The sequence below is a fragment of the Grampus griseus genome (assembly GCF_964374135.1).
Source record: "Grampus griseus genome assembly, chromosome: 4".
NCBI lineage: Eukaryota > Metazoa > Chordata > Mammalia > Artiodactyla > Delphinidae > Grampus > Grampus griseus.
This window is the reverse complement of record NC_138997.1, coordinates 8,864,263-8,882,649: the sequence shown is the minus strand read 5'-3', so window position 1 is coordinate 8,882,649 and position 18,387 is coordinate 8,864,263. Positions and strand designations below refer to the sequence as shown.

The 18,387-nt window shown below is 36.8% G+C and overlaps 1 protein-coding gene across 1 annotated transcript in view; it reads left to right on the top strand.

Annotated features, from left to right (window-relative positions):
* SNCA (synuclein alpha) overlaps positions 1–18,387 on the top strand; it is a 128,626-nt gene that overhangs the window by 10,326 nt on the left and 99,913 nt on the right. The window contains exons 3-4 of the mRNA XM_082653195.1: positions 551–592; positions 10,361–10,503. Coding sequence (XP_082509321.1) covers positions 551–592; positions 10,361–10,503 — 185 coding nt within the window. The remainder of the gene's footprint in view (positions 1–550; positions 593–10,360; positions 10,504–18,387) is intronic.

Here is an 18,387-nt window from a genome sequence, read left to right as displayed (position 1 = left end):
ATTTAACTTTAAGTTGTAATTGCTTCATATGGAATAAAATGGGCATGATATGAAATGGGTATTACAAAGTTTAAATGAGATGAGATGTAAAATACCTTTTACATAATAGGTGTTCAACAAATGTGAATTCTTTCTCTCGCTCCCCCATCTGTTTATGTTTCATGGGTTACCTAATCTCTTTTGTATTGTACTTTGGTAGAACTTCTGCAATTCTGAATGCAAAATCACCTACCCACCCAGCCCCAGTGTTATCTCAACATTTTTTCCCCCTCTGTAAGTTGATGTGGGAAGTGGGACACAAGGGGTTGAAAAGTCATCACTCTGTGCTAAAATCATAATTGGAAAGCATCCTGTTAGCTTTGCTTTCGCCTATTTGTTGTAGTGATTGCTGGATTTCTTTGTTTTAGATTTTTTTCCCCCCTGCAGATATCTTAACACATGGGCTTCTGAAGATTGAGATACTGTTTTTCCATTAGATGTATTTCAAAGTAGCTCATTAGCAGTAAAGGCGACTTTGAGACTTATGGTTTCAATTTGTTTGTTTTTATAGGATCCAAAACTAAGGAAGGAGTGGTTCATGGTGTGACAACAGGTAAGCTTTGTGGAGCTTATATCCAGGGATGATATTGAAAATATCTAGTAAGCAGTATAGCCCTAGCACTGATCATTCAGAATGTGAATGTAAATAACCACTCTGCCCATAGAGGAGCATTCTAGGGAACATCAGCTTTGTTTAATCTTGATTCTTTTTTTTTTAATCCTTTTTAAAAATCTTGATTCTTTATTAAATATTTTTAAGTAGTTTAAGTATTTGTTGTAGATAAATAAAGCACAGTGTGTGTAACTGTCAAGAATGATGACTGAATTAACCAGTTTAATTGTTTATAGTAGTGTGGATTTGAGTATTCAACCAAAACTTAGTGTTCTTGGCAAACCAATAGCATAAATATCACATAAGGATTGCCATTTTCAAGGAATGAATTAAAATTTTCTGTAGTGTATAATGAAATATTCTGACACTACAATATATGAATTATAACATTTCCTTGATGATTCAGACGACATTTTAGGAAACACCCTTGGGATGATCAGTAAATTACTTATTGTCTCTTTTTGGCTTAATTTCACCAAGATTTTTAATAAGTCTGTAAGAAGATTACAGTAAATGAATAGCGAAAATTATGGTGGTGATAATGAGGAAGAGGAGGAGGATAATGATAGAAACAGAAAAATCAAGGGAAAAATCACAATTTAACAACCTTAAAAGCCCACAGACTTGCTGTGATTGAGTTTCATTTTGTACGTACTCCAAGCTTTCTGACAGGTGTGGTAAAACAAGAGATATAATCAGAAATATAATTCATATCATCAGGAAACAGTAAACATAACAAGCCTTCAGAAAAATAACATGCTCCTATTGATAAATTATAAAATAGAAATTGGGAAAATCAAACGGGAATATTGGTTTTTTTTGGTGTGTGTGTGGTATGCGGGCCTCTCACTGCTGTGGCCTCTCCCATTGCGGAGCACAGGCTCCGGCCATGCAGGCTTAGCGGCCATGGCTCACGGGCCCAGCCGTTCCGCGACACGTGGGATCTTCCCGGACCGGAGCACGAACCCGTGTTCCCTGCATCGGCAGGCGGACTCTCAACCACTGCGCCACCTGGGAAGCCCCAAACGGGAATATTAATACTGTATTGTGGTTAAGACCATAAACACTGGAGCAAGACCACTTTAGTTCGAATTTCTGCTTACCCCTTACTAGCTGTGTGATTTTTCTGCAAGATTCATAACCTCTATGTGATTCAGTTTCCTCATCTGTAAAAGAATTCAGTGAATGAATATATATAAATATATAGAATACTGAAGGCAAATAGTATATATTATCTAGGTGTTACTTACTATCACTTTATAGTGGATCTATCTTGAGCTACATTTTTGCAGCTAGTGGAGAAAAGTATTTACATGACTATTTCATACATATTTTTGATAAAAAATTAGGGTATAAAATTAAAACGGGGAGTTCCCTGGTGGCCTTGTGGTTAGGATTCCCAAAATCGAGGCTGTGGACTTTGGGAGCAAATGTAGACTTGGGGTATGCTAAAGACTAGTTTTTGATTTTTATGTTTATCTTAGTTTAGTTTTTAGCGCTTGTTATCATTGGTGGATTTGTTTATTGGTACGGTTGCTCTCTTTTTTTATTTTTTAAAAAATTTTAATAATACTTTTTATATTTTATTTTAATAACTTCATTTTATTTTATTTTATGTTTTTCTTTCTTTTTTCTCCTCCCTTTTCTTCTGAGCCATGTGGCTGACAGGGTCTTGGTGCTCCGGCCTGGTGTGTCAGGCCTGAGCCTCGGAGGTGGGAGAGCCAAGTTCAGGACATTGGTCTACCAGAGACGTCCTGGCCCCACATAATATCAGTTGGTGAGAGCTCTCCCAGAGATCTCCATCTCAATGCTTAGACCCAGCTCCATTCACTGACCAGCGAGCTCCAGTGCTGGACACCCCATGCAAAACAACTAGCAAGACAGGAACACAACCCCACCCATTAGCAGAGAGGCTGCCTAAAATCATAGTAAGTTCACAGACACCCCAAAACACACCATCAGACGCAGTCCTACCCACCAGAAAGACAAGATCCAGCCTAACCCACCAGAACACAGGCACCAGTCCCCTCCACCAGGAAGCCTACATAAGCCACTGAACCAATCTTACCCACTGGGGGCAGACACCAAAAACAATAGGAACTATGAACCTGCAGGCTGTGAAAAGGAGACTCCAAACACAGTAAGTTAAGCAAAATGAGAAGACAGAGAAATACGCAGCAGATGAAGGAGCAAAGTAAAAACCCACCAGAGCAAACAAATGCAGGGGTAATAGGCAGTCAACCTGAAAAAGAATTCAGAGTAATGATAGTAAAGATGATCCAAAATCTTGGAAATAGAATGGGGAAAATACAAGAAATGTTTTAACGAGGACCTAGATGAACTAAAGACCAAACGATGAAAAACACAATAAATGAAATAAAATATTCTCCACAAAGAATCAATAGCAGAATAACTGTAGCAGAAGAACAGATGAGTGGCCTGGAGGATAAAATAGTAGAAATAACTACTGCAGAGCAGAATAAGGAAAAAAGAATGAAAAGAATTGAAGACAGTCTCAGAGACCTCTGGGACAACATTAAACACAACAACATTCGAACTACAGGGGTCCCAGAAGAAGAAAAGAAAAAGAAAGGGACTTAGAAAATATTTGAAGATATTATAGATGAAAACTTCCCTAATATAGGAAAGCAAATAATCAAGTCAAGGAAGTGCAGAGAGTCCCATATAGGATAAATCCAAGGAGAAACACGCCAAGACACATATTAATCAAACTATCAAAAATTAAACACAAAGAAAAAATATTCAAAGCAGCAAGGTAAAAGGAACAAATAACATACAAGGGACTCCCCATAAGGTTAACAGCTGATCTTTCAGCAGAAACTCTGCAAGCCAGAAGGGAGTGGCAGAACATATTTAAGTGATGAAAGGGAAAAACCTACAACCAAGATTACCCAGCAAGGATCTCATTCAGATTCAATGGAGAAATTAAAATTTTACAGACAAGGAAAAGCTAAGAGAATTCAGCACCACCAAACCAGCTTTACAACAAATGCTAAAGGAACTTCTCTAGGCAGGAAACACAAGACAAGGAAAAGATCTAAAATAACAAACCCAAAACGATAAGAAAATGGTAATAGGAACATACATATTGAAAACTACCTTACATGTAAATGGATTAAATGCTCCGACAAAAACTCATACACTGGCTGAATGGATACAAAAACAAGACCCGTACATATGCTGTCTACAAGAGACCCACTTTAGACCTAGGGACACACAGACTGAAAGTGAGGGGATGGAAAAAGATATTCCATGCAAAATAAAAAGAAAGCTGGAGGAGCAATTCTCATATCAGACAAAATAGTCTTTAAAATAAAGACTATTACAAGAGACCAAGAAGGACAGTACATAATGATCAAGGGATCAATCCAAGAAGAAGATATAACAGTTGTAAATATTTATGCACCCAACATAGGAGCACCTCAATACATAAGGCAAATGCTAACAGCCATAAAAGGGGAAATCGACAGTAACACAATCATAGTAGGGGACTTGAACACCCCACTCTCACCAATGGACAGATCAAAATGAAAAGAAATAAGGAAACACAAGCTTTAAATGACACATTAAACAAGATGGACTTAATTGATATTTATTGGACATTTCATCCAAAAACAGAACACAGTTTCTTCTCAAGCACTCATGGAACATTCTCCAGGATATATCATATCTTGGGTCACAAATCAAGCCTTGGTAAATTTAAGAAAATTGAAATCATATCAAGTATCTTTTCTGACCACAATGCTATGAGACTAGATATACATTACAGGAAAAAAAACTGTAAAAAATACAAACACATGGAGGCTAAACAATACACTATAAATAACCAAGAGACCACTGAAGAAATTAAAGAGGAAATCAAAAAATACCTAGAAACAAATGACAATGAAAACACAATGACCCAAAACCTATGGGATGCAGCAGAAGCAGTTCTGAGAGGGAATTTTATAGCAATACAGTCCTACCTCAAGAAACAAGAAACATCTCAATTAACCTAACCTTACACCTAAAGCAATTAGAGAAAAAAGAACCAAAAAACCCCCAAAGTTAGCAGAAGGAAAGAAATCATAAAGATCAGATCAGAAATAAATGAAAAAGATATGAAGGAAACAGTAGCAAAGATCAATAAAACTAAAAGCTGGTTCTTTAAGAAGATCAACAAAATTAATAAACCATTAGACTCATCAAGAAAAAACGGGAGAAAACTCAAATCAGTAGAATTAGAAATGAAAAAAGAGAAGTAACAACTGACACTGCAGAAACACAAAGGATCATGAGAGATTACTACAAGCAACTATCTGCTAATAAAATGGACAACTTGGAAGAAATGGACAAATTCTTAGAAAAGCACAACCTTCTGAGACTGAACCAGGAAGAAATAGAAAATATAAACAGATTAATCACAAATAATGAAACAGAGACTGTGATTAAAAATCTCCCAACAAACAAAAGCCCACGACCAGATGGTTTCACAGGCGAATTCTATCAAACATTTAGAGAAGAGCTAGCATCTATCCATCTCAAACTCTTCCAAAATATAGCAGAGGGAGGAACACTGCCAAACTGATTCTACGAGGCCACCATCACCCTGATACCAAAACCAGACAAAGATATCAAAAAAAAAGAAAACTACATCCAATATCACTGATGAACACAGATGCAAAAATCCTCAACAAAATACAAGCAAACAGAATCCAACAGCACATTAGAAGGATCATATACCATGATCAAGTGGGGTTTATCCCAGGAATGCAAGGATTCTTCAATATACGCAAATCAATGTGATACACCATATTAATAAATTGAAGGATAAAAATCATATGATAACCTCAATAGGTAAAGAAAAAGCTTTTGACAAAAGTCAACACCCATTTATGATTAAAAACTTTCCAGAAAGTAGGCATAGAGGGAACTTACCTCAACATAATAAAGGCCATATATGACAAACCCACAGCCACCATTGTTCTCAATGGCGAGAAACTGAAACTGTTTCCACTAAGATCGGGAACAAGACAAGGTTGCTCACTCTCACCACTATCATTCAACATAGTTTTGGAAGGTTTAGCCACAGCAATCAGAGATGAAAAAGAAATAAAAGGAATCCAAATTGGAAAAGAAGAAGTAAAACTGTCACTGTTTGCAAATGACATGATACTATACATAGAGAATCCTAAAGATGCCACCAGAAAACTACTAGAGCTAATCAATGAATTTGGTAAAGTAGCAGGAAACAAAATTAATGCACAGAAATTTCTCGCATTCCTATATACTAACGATGAATAATCTGAAAGAGTTATTAAGGAAACACTCCCATTTACCATTGCAGCAAAAAGAACAAAATACCTAGGATTAAACCTACCTAAGGAGACAAAAGACCTGTATATAGAAAACTCTAAGACACTGATGAAAGAAATTAATGATTCAAACAGATGGAGACATATACCATGTTCTTGGATTGGAAGAATCAACATTGTTAAAATGACTCTACTACCCAAAGCAATCTACAGATTCAATGCAATCCCTTTTAGACTACCAATGGCATTTTTCACAGAACTAGAACAAAAAATTTCACAATTTGTATGGAAACACAAAAGACCCCAAATAGCCAAAACAGTCTTGAGTAGGAAAAACGGAACTGGAAGAATCAGGCTCCTGGACTTCTGACTATACTACAAAGCTACAGTAATCAAGACAGTATGGTACTGGCACAAAAAAAGAAATATAGATCAATGGAACAAGATAGAAAACCCAGAGATAACCCACGCACATATGGTCACCTTATGCTTGATAACGGAGGCAAGAATATGCAATGGAGAAAATACAGCCTCTTCAATAAGTGGTGCTGGGAAAACTGGACAGCTACATGTAAAAAGAAGTAAATTACAACACTCCCTAACACCATACACAAAAATAAACTCAAAGTGGATTAAAGACATAAATGTAAGGCCAGACACTATAAAATTCTTAGGGGAAAACATTGGCAGAACACTCTATGACATAAATCACAGCAAGATCCTTTTTGACCCACCTCCTAGAGAAATGAAAATAACACAAAAATAAAAATGGGACCTAATGAAACTTAAAAGCTTTTGCACTGGAAAGGAAACCATAAACAAGACAAAAAGACAACCCTCAGAATGGGAGAAAATATTTGCAAATGAAGCAACTGACAAAGGATTAATCTCCAAAATATACAAGCAGCTCATGCAGCTCAATATCAAAAAAAACAACCCAATCCAAAAATGGGCAGAAAACCTAAATAGACATTTCTCCGAAGAAGATATACAGATTGCCAACAAACACATGAAAGGATAGTCAACGTCACTAATCATTAGAGAAATGCAAATCAAAACTGCAAAGAGGAATCACCTCACACCTTTTAGAATGGGCATCATCAGAAAATCTACAAACAATGCTGGAGCGGGTGTGGAGAAGAGGGAACCCTCTTGCTCTGTTGGTGGGAATGTAAACTGATACAGCCACTATGGAGAACAGTATGAAGGTTCCTTAAAAAACTAAAAATAGAACTACCATGCGACCCAGCGATCCCACTACTGGGCATATACCCTGAGAAAACCATAATTCAAAAAGTCATGTACCACATTTTTCATTACAGCACTATTTGCAATAGGCAGGACATGGAAGTAACCTAAGTGTCCACTGACAGATGAATGGATAAAGAAGATGTGGCACATATATACAATGGAATATTACTCATCCATAAAATAAACAAAATTGAGTTATTTGTAGTGAGGTGGATGGACCTAGAGTCTGTCATACAGGGTGAAGTAAGTCAGAAAGAGAAAAACAAATACTGTATGCTAACACATATATATGGAATCTAAAAAGAATAAATTGTTCTGAAGAACCTAGGGCCAGGACAGAAATAAAGATGCTGACCTCAAGAATGGACTTGAGGACACGGGGAGCGAGAAGGGTAAGCTAGGACGAAGTGAGAGAGTAGCATTGACATATATACACTAGCAAATGTAAACTAGCTAGCTAGTGGGAAGCAGCTGCATAGCACAGGGAGATCAGCTGTGTGCTTTGTGACCACCTAGAGGTGTGGGATTGGGAGGGTGGGAGGGAGACGCACAAGGGAGGAGGTATGGTGATATATGTATATGTATAGCTGATTCCCTTTGTTATACAGCGGAAACTAACACAACATTGTAAAGCAATTATACTCCAATAAAGATGTTTAAAAAATTAAGTTAATCATCAAATAAAAAAAACGAGTATTCAGCTTATGTTTGCTCTGTTCCAATCCAATCCAAGGTATATATAAACTGCCCTCTAGGGACCTTCTGTAAATGGGATGTTATGAAGCATGATTTTTATAAGAAATGGATATCAGACGGTTGTAGACTATGCTGTATGAAGGGAGCTTATGTAGAGTAACAGCTTTCCATTTTAATAGTTGAAGGAGAATCCATGTGGTTGAGAAAGCAGATAACCACGTTTCAAGGTTCAGAGCCTGCGGTAAAAATTAAAGAATACAACTAATACTACCATCTAATGGAGGCTGTGGAGATGTGCTGCAAGGATAACTGTTGACAAAGTCAGAATTTTTGAGTTTTCTCCAGAATGACAAAATGTAAACATGGGTTTTGGGGTTCGTGTGTGTATGTGTGTGTGTGTGTGTGTGTGTGTGTGTGTGTGTGTGTGTGTGTGTGTACATGCACGCACATATGTGCATGCTGGAGGTGGAGAGACATACTGGGCAAGGAACAATTATGGTGCAAAACAACAGTTCAGTAGTAAAGATACACCTAAAATTTTATGGGACCACAGGAGGAGGAACAAGGACATTTGTTGGGAGGGGAGGTTTTTAACATGGAGGTTGACATTTGAGGTTTTAACAAAGGAGTTCGAGGTCAGTGAATAAAACACTAGATAAATCAAGTCCTACAGAAATCTTTTAAAATGTGTGTATCTTTGCTACATGTAAACTCTGCCATTTTGTAATGTTACTAATTTACTTAACTCTTACAGAGATAAAATCTAATAAAATTATAATGAAGTACAAAGTGCATTTTACCGTGCAGTTTATGTGCATTAAACAAGTGTATATGTATGTAAATCTCGAATTATAAAAATAAACTTTTGTGGCTGGCAGAAAAATGAATCTGTAAAAAGATCAAAATTTATATTTGTCTTTGAGATTTTGTAACAAGAAATGTTCATTTTCAAGTAAAATTTTCTATTCATGTTCTTAGAAAAGAAAAAAATGAAAACTTAGCGCCCATCATTCACTATTTTTAAAGCATCAACATTCTGTAAATGTTTAAAAACATGAGATTTCCAGTACAGCTTTTCACCGGCATTTAAACTGAACTTTGCATTGAGAATAGCCATGACTAGTTAGCAGGCATCAACCATATCACCTGTTGTGAACTCTTCCTGGTTTTAGACTCTAGGGTCACATCTGCTTCCCCACATTGCCTTGGACTGAGGAGTGAGGGTCTTTGTCCTTACAGCCTCTTCAGCTTCCTTGACCTACATAGTGTTTTCAAAACCCAGTTGTTTTGTCCACACGATTACTGTTTAATCACTGGCCTCTCCCAACTGGTGACATGAAATCTGTACAATAATCATGTGACTAGCACATAACACTTAACAGCTAACATAGTGCAACTCTTCGGATTCCTCAGAAAAGAAGGCAAACGTTACATAGATATAGGTAAGAATGCAAGACCAAGGCTTTATGAGTATAAATGTTATAAAGTTTAGGTGAAGGGTTGTTTTGTTTCTCTATTGACCTTGAAATTGTTAACAGTGCAGAATCTCATCTTTTACCTCTTTAACATAAAACTCTTCATTTAATTGAAACAAACTTTTTAATTTCAACTTCCTTTATTTGATATTTGTATGGAGGTAATATAGAAAGATTAAATTAACAGTTATATCAGATATAGTCTTAGAGAAGTTTTGATGTGAGATTAAATCTCTTCTAAGTCTAATCCCGAACTGTTTATACCCTCTTAAAATTTTAACTTATTTTTAAAAATCTACTGAATCACCATATTATATTTTTTTAATGAAAAGAAATTGTAAGTGTGCTCAACAAACCATTTCATTTTCATACTTTATGTCTAGCTCTTTTGTTCCCATTAAAATGGTTGAAAATCAGTCTCATCACTAAAACCCCTTCTGTTTCAACTATCTGATGTTTCATAAAAGGATCAAAGTTCCTTCATAATCTTCCCTTACTCTATTGTTTATTTCTGATGGTAACATGTGAGAGCACATATGTGTTCTGTGTCTCAGAAGGTGTGATGAAACAAACATCCTGAGTGAGATCAAAGAATTGGCATTGAAATTGAAATAAATTTTGTGCTAAGTTTGATACAACTGCCCCTGTAAGCATTGCTTGCTGTAAACTTTCCTTAATAAAAAGTAAACCAAACTGAAATTGCTTAGTGTTCTAAATTTGTGATCATTAAGCTTGAAACACCTCTTAATATCTGCATGATTACAACAGACTATCTTAGCAAAGATTCTATTGATATGTTTGGCTAAGCCACGCTCACTTAGAAATCTTGGGAGCTTTTATTTCTTCTTACTCTTTAGTTATCTACGTGTGCAAATATAGGCCTTTAGAAGTTGATGTCTAGTGGAAATGAAATTATTTTAAGTGGCGATCGCTCCATCATCCCTTAATCTGTCATTCTTGATTTATTTCAGTGGCTGAGAAGACCAAAGAGCAAGTGACAAATGTTGGAGAGGCAGTGGTGACAGGGGTGACTGCGGTAGCACAGAAGACAGTGGAAGGAGCAGGGAGCATTGCAGCTGCCACTGGCTTTGGCAAAAAGGATCAGCTGGGCAAGGTATGGCTGTGTACATTTTTTTGTTTTATATGTAAGTTTGTGGATCATGGTGAGTTTTCAGGGCAAGGCACTAGGCAGGAATAAGATGCTTACTTGTGGGAGGGCTGACTGACCTTCCCTCATAAAAAAGTACTACCTTTATATGTGTATTCCTTTTGGAGGTATTCACCCAGATAAATGCCATGAAAATTGTACAATAATCATGATTGTTTTATTTTCCGGAAAAAAGTTAATGAAATGGACAGTTTAACAAATGCCCAAAAGAACAGTGACATTCAGAAAGAATGGGTGCTTTTATGTTAGCTATGAATCTTGGAATTTCTCTTTGTTGGAATATAGCAAATGCTTTGTGCCCAATCTCTAAATGTTCAAAAATGAAGATCTTTTACTTGATTTCTTTATAGTGACATCATCTCTTATTAAAGGGCAGATCTGCTTATTGCATAACAGTTCATTGCCAAATATACGTCTGTGGAAACTGAGAGACTTAAACGACGTTACCAACCAGAGATCATTGTTTTGGGGTGGTTTTTCAGTTCTCAGAATTCTGACTTTGCCTTTCTTGACAAATATGAGACTCTAGGAAGATTATTCAAGAGTTCTTATGACTTTCATTTTAAACGAGTGAGCAATAGAAAATGAAGTGTCAACTGGAAGATGAAATTTTACCAATTTCCTGACCACAGCAGCAGAATGATTCTTTTTTTAACTGAAGTGCAGTTGATTTACAATGCTGTGGCAATCTCTGCTGTACAGCAAAGTGACTCAGTTATATCCATAAATACATTCCTTTTTAATCCTCTTCTCCATTATGGTTTATCCCAACAGATTGGATATAGTTCCCTGTGCTATAGAGTAGGACCTTGTTGTTTATCCATTCTTAATGCGATAGTTTTCACTTACCAACCCCAGACTCCTAGTGCATCCCTCTCCCTGCCCCCCTTCCCCTTGGCAACCACAAGTCAGTTCTCTATGTCTGTGAGTCTGTTTCTGTTTTGTAGATGGGTTCATTCGTGCCATATTTTAGATTCCACATATAAGTGATATCATATGGTATTTGTCTTTCTCTTTCTGACTTACTTCACTTAGTATGATAATCTCTAGTTACATCCATGTTGCTGCAAATGGCATTATTTCATTCTTTTTTTTATGGCAGAGTAGTATTCCATTGTATATAGGTACCACGTCTTCTTTATCCATTCATCTGTCGATGGACATTTAGGTTGTTTCCATGTTTTGGCTATGGTGAAGGATGCTGTTATGAACATAGGGGTGCATGTAATATTTTTGAATTATAATTTTGTCTGGATATATGCCCAGGAGTGGGATAGCTGGATCACATGGTCATTCTATTTTTAGTTTTCTGAGGAACCTCCACACTGTTTTCCATAGTGGCTGCACCAACTTACATTCCCACCAACAGTGCAGGAGGGTTCCCTTTTCTCCACACCCTCTCCAGCATTTGTTATTTGTAGACTTTTTAATGATGGCCATTCTGGCTGGTGTGAGGTGATACCTCATTATAGTTTTGATTGGCATTTCTCTAATAATTAGTGATGTAGAGCATCTTTTCATGTGCCTACTGGCCATAGATCTTCTTTAGAGAAATGACTATTAAGGTCTTCTGCCCATTTTTTGATTGGGTTGTTTGTTTTTTGTTGTTGAGTTGTATGAGCTGTTTGTATATTTTGGAGATTAAACCGTTGTCAGTAACATGATTAGCAGCAGAATGAGTTTTACTTTTTCCCTGCCATAGTGCCTCCTTGCTATTCCTTGAACACATCAAGCATACCCTTGCCTTGACTCTTCCCACTGTCTGGAAAGCTCTTCCCCAAGATTATACATTTGCCTCACTCCCTCATCTCCTCAGGTCTTTACTAATCAACACCTTCTCAGTGAGGCCCTCTCTGACCTATTTAAAATTGGAACCATTCTCCTCATCTCTGGTATTCCTAATTTCCCTACTCTTTCTTTCTTTTATTTTTTTTTGGCCAAAGCATTTATCACCTTTAAAAATAATAGCTAACTTATTTTTATGCATATCGTTTATTTCATTTCTCCCATTCTGAAATGTAAGCACCACGACAGCAGAAGATAATAGTTTGTTCACTGATACTTCACAAGTGTCTAGAAGAGTGCCCTGACACATAGGAGACAATTAAGGAATGTTTATTACATTAAGAAGGGAGAGAAGGAAGGAAATCAGTGATAAGAAAGTGACTTTTATTTCTGTGTCTTTAGTAAATATGTGTGTAGTATAGCAACCGTGGCTCTTCAGCCATCCAAAAGTTATCATCAAAATGCTTTGGAATAGATATCCTGCAAACTATAAGACAGTATCTTTATTTGCTGACAGACTACTCTGGATTGTTTCCGCTCCATGTAATCCTATGTAGCAGACCTATCTTGATGGGTCATTAAAACATCAATAAACAGGAAGGACTGAAAACCTGTGACATATTGAGATTTTATCCCATGTAGTTACATTTTCTGGAACAATTGATGGTACTTCTGGAAAATCTGGACTGGGCTTCCAGTGAAGTTCTTCAGCTAATACTTGAATGTATGGTTGATGATAGTAGTATTCCTTTGTACAGACTATGCTTTTCAAGCTATCTTATTACTCATGCTAATAATTATACTAATTCCTATTTCCATCTGAAATTATAATTCTATGTACAGCTTTATTCCATTTCCAAAGTTCAGAGGGACCCTCAGATTTTAGCACAAACGCAGTTAATGTGTTTTGTGTCCCAGATCCTTGCCAACATCATAGAAACTATGGACCCTCTTCCCAGAAAAATGTACACTCACATACACACACCAAAGGGCTTAGTGGGATCATGGAAGCCCATCAACAGACAGAGCCCATGATTTAGATCAGTTTCCTGATTGTACAAACGAGGAAATTTACAGAGGGGAAGTAAGCAGTCCAAGGTCACATAACCAATTGTAACAGCCTGGGTACCAGCAGAGCTCTTCCATCTACTAAGGTCATTTCTCCAGCCCCTTCCTCAAAATTTACCTTGCTTTTGGCTTTTCATAAATGAAATTTGGACAACCAGGTTTAACTGGGAAAATTCTTTACTTCAGAATATTAAGAAACCAGGGAAGCATGTACCTTCTGCATCCCACCCTCACCCTGCATCTCACCTCACTTAAGGCGAGGCGTACAATGTGAATTGCAAATAAGGCATGAAAATGTTTCATTTCTTACAAAATTGGGCTTGCTTTTTACCTTTCTAAAAATATTGCTCTTTGTTTTAATGTTTTTTAAAGCAGAAACCTAAATGATGTGACAAAATTAACCATTTGGAGATATTTCTCTTATGGGTACTGGTAGGGTCTTACAAATTTCTAATATGAAAATGAAGCCATAAACCTAGAAATTACAGCATAGTTGTAGCCAAAAAAAATTGAACTGGGAGTTTAAATGGCTGATTTTCATCCCTGCTCTGTCACGAACAGGCTAAATGACCTTTTGAAGATCTCCTAAGACTCTTTCTTGTATAATGAGGGATATACTAGAAAATTGTTAAATCCCAATTTAGCAGTAAAGTTCTGAGTTTCTGTAGTAATTCAGGGAAGATGCTACTAAACTTTCATTTTGGCCACATCTACGGGATGCCCAAAATTCCCGAATTTAAACAAAATTGTTGAATTTGTTCGTTATGCAATTCGAAATAATTTAATCCTTCAAACTCTTATCAAAGTGATGCTGGTGAATGGCAGTAAGCACTTTATTGTTGCTTTAACCGCTTGTTAATGACTCCCATTTTGACACTCATTATTCATTGAAGAAATAATCCTTGCTTACTGTGTGCCAGAAACTTTGCTAGATATTGAGGTTAAAATGATAAGAAAACCATACATTTTTTCTCTTCATTGTGCTTATAGTCTAGTGACAGATATCAGTAGTAATCATCTAATCACCACACAATAAGTGTGTAGTTATAAACTGTGATAAATGCAATGGAGTACCTAATGCCAAGAATATCTAACTAGAGACCTGACCCAGCTACTGCAGGGTAAGGGGGAGGGGGAGGCAATACAAAGGCTTCCCTGGGGAAGTGATGTTTGAACTGAGATCCAAAACATGACTAGCAATTTTCAGAAGTGAGAGTTAGAGGAAAAGCGTTCCAGGCAAAAGCATCAGCAAGAGGAGATCTAACGTGGTAGGAGGGGAGCATGGCAAATCAAAGAGGACAGCTGAGACCAGAGAAACTAAGGATGTAGCCGGGCCACGTCACAGTTGGCCATGATAAAGACATTGTTCTTTGTTCTAAAAATAAGGGAACCTATTAAAGCATTTTAAACACTTAATCTGGACATCAGGTTATAAATTTGCCTGTGGAAATGATGTCTCTGCCTGTAGGGTGGGAAACAGATTAAAAAGAGGAAAGAGAGGAAACCAGGGACCAGTTAGTGGGCTATGATAGAAGGAGGAGATGATTGTGAATACCAAGGTGTTGGTGAGGGAAAAAGAAAGAAAGGGATTAATTCAAGGGCTACACAGGAAATAATATCAACGAGATTCAGTGATGCATTTCACACGGCTTGGTGGAAGAGGAATGTGATAAGCAGGGCTACTAGGTGTTAGCTTGTTGAAGTGGATTCATGGCTGTGCCGTTCTCTTGGTCATTGGTTTCTCCCTTTGAATATCAGGAACACTGCACAAGGACTGGCTGCATTGGTGTTCAGCCCGTATGCCCTTTGAGGGTATTTGGCCCATCATTCCCAGATTGATGAGGGGACAAATCTTCCTTCCTTCCTCCCTCCCTCCCTCCCTTCCTTCCTTCCTTCTTTCCTTGCTTTCTTTTTCTTTCTTTCTCTTTCTTCCTTCCTTCCTTCCTTCGTTCCTTCCTTCCTTCCTTCGTTCCTTCCTTCCTTTCTTCCTTTCTCTTTCCCTTCCTTCCTTCCTCCCTCCCTTTCCTTTCTCTTTTCTTTCTTTCCTGCCTTTTGTGATTTCTTGTGTTTTTTTTAAACCAAGAGGTCTAGTACTCATTTTTATTTTTCTCTTTCTATTTGCTAAATTCATCTCTTCGGGAATGCTTGTTCTGTTGTACTCATCTCTTTCTGATGAGAGGTATGACCACAGACACCTAAGTGTTTTTGTGAGTTTGATCGTATGAATGAAGCCACCCTTAGTAATAATTCCTAGTTATACGATACTAGATTAAAGGACAAATAGGATGTCCCGAATTTTAAGAATTTTTTGTGATCAAGTATTACTAGCTTCTTTATTTAATACATCAGAATAATACATCTCTGTTTTTACCTATGTACACACAAGAGGTTACCAGCCATACAAGTCACTTCCTGAAGGTCATTCACCTGATTAGCACAATAGAAACAAGCTACAAATGCATTGGCAGAGGTATTCAAGTTTTAAGTTCAAACAAACAGTGATGTTATATAAATAAAACTTGTTTCCCACTTCTGTTGAGAACAAATGATCTTCTTGTACCAAGAATATTATAAAAGAAAGGCCCTTGAGTAAGAGTTATTACGTAGTGCGTCTGTGTTTACAATATAGAGCGGTTCACTACGGTGTTTGCTCCATTCCAACCCCTCAGTAGTGCTCTGCATGTGTTTGCTGCTCAAATAAATCCTTACTGAATACATGAGCATCTCTTTAATGCTATCTGGAACACCCTAGAACAGTTGGATCCTTGGTGTCCCTGAGGTTTATATTTTTGTAATTTTCTGCACATGTAGAGAGTGAAAGCTCTGAATAAGCTATAAAGCCACTGCCTGACAGATAGTACAGCAGTCAACTTCATTATCACATCCCGTTTAGGCGCTGCCCTATCTACATGGAGATGAATAGGTTTTATGGAAGAAATAAGCTTGAAATATTTATGGCCTCAGATACTTGAAATATTCAGGTTTCATCTGTTTATTTTTTTCTTCAGAATCATAATCAAGTTCCTAATCAGTGCCATTTTGGAAAAATTAGATCATATTATAAACAATTTTTAATATCCCCAGCACAGTTACCCAGAAAATACTGATGTCAGATGTATAGAAGCACGTATGATCTGTAACCCTGCCTTAGTTTGTAAGAGGACAGCTCACCAAATGTGTGCTAGGTGACTAAAACAAAGCAGAAATGAAAAAGTTCAGATTTGACACTGTGATCTGTAACATTTAAGTGTCCTTATTTCCTTTGACTTAACCAGAGCTGTTGTGTTTAGCTTGATCCAAATTTATTTCTAAACACTTGAGTGTTACGGACCTTCTAACTAAATGATTAATCAGATGATGAATGTTGGCATCAGCTAGCTCCTTTGATGCTGATTTCACAAATAAGCCAAAGGTCACAGGTGACCTTTCAGATTTCTTTGAAGAAGCATACGCATATCACAGACGTGATCTTAATATTGTTTATAAGAAGGTAATACGAGATGTCAACGTTAGTGAAGTATTTTAATTTACAGTAAACTTTTTCCTTTGATATTTATTAATGATTGATACAGTGTATTTTCTCAAATAATTATAAGTTTGAGTCTTACCTTGTGCTTGACCTTAGAACATAACCAACATGACTGTTAGTTGTATTTAAACCTAAACTAAAACTTCTGAGGCACAATGCTCTGCCTGATTTGTGTTTGTGGTGGAAGCAGTGTATACGGCTAATATCACTGTAATCTTAGATGAAAGCATAATGTGGTAAATAAAGAAAAAAACTAATTGACCTAATTGATTTGTTTCAAAATGAATATGATTAGTAATAGTTTGCAATGTGGTATGTAAAAGTCAATATTCTATACTCGTGTGAAAGTCTACTAGTGTTACGTAAACTGTCTCCACTAAGAAACTCGTCCATTATGATGAGATTTCTGTGTATTTAATAGTATTTCACTGGGTTCAGGATGGATGAATCACGATTCTTAATGACCCTTAATCTTGTAAGGTTGTAAGTAGGAAAGCACCCTATAATTATATATAAGATTGTAAGGGACATAGGCCTACGGTTAACTTTTCATTAAAATTCAATAGCATTCAGTCATTTAATGGGTACTTTGTATGTGCTGATGCCCAGCTGGGCACCATGGGGAATACAAAGGCGAATAACACGTGGATGGCTCCTGCCTTCAGGAAATGTGCAATCCAGGCAGGCGACCGATATATTTACCCCTGGGAAGAACGAGCATCTCTGGTCTTTGAGAGCATATATTTGTAACAAGTGTATATCCATTATAGGGAAAAAAGTGCTTTCTGTTAGTCATGAGAGAGACTTTTCCTCTCAGTAAGTATTATCTTTAAATTTTGTTTTTGTCAGTAGACTGTGAAATTACCGCACACAGAGATAAGAACTACAACATTTTAGCTGTTTAGACACACCTAAAATATAAAACACTTCCACCTGAATCCTAGGACCAGTGTAAGCATTGTGTAATACAACAATAAACAATAAATTTTAAAATTGTCATAAAACAATAATGTGTAAGCATTACAACCCTGCAGTACATATGTGAGTACAGATCCCATTTCAGTCTTCAGAAAACCAATTGTGATGATAGTTTTGTTTGTTAGAGAAATATATTATAAGAAGGGTATGATAGAACTGCTCCAGGGCACACCAGCAAATAGCTTTAAATCATATTTGTGCGATTGGTTTATTCCTTCATAAATGCTTAACATGGATTGCAATTTTGCTGAATGCAGTGTGAGAGCAATACCCATACTTTTATGAACTCATTGTCATTGTGCTTGTGGCTAACGTGTATTGCTACTGTCCCTTCACATGCAAAGATGACATGATATTTTTGATAGTGTTTCATTAATCAGATACTATTATGTGTCAGATGATTTCAAATTTAGGTGTTTTTTTAAAAGCTCTATTACCATCTGAGCCCTATTTCCACCTTGTAATTCAAT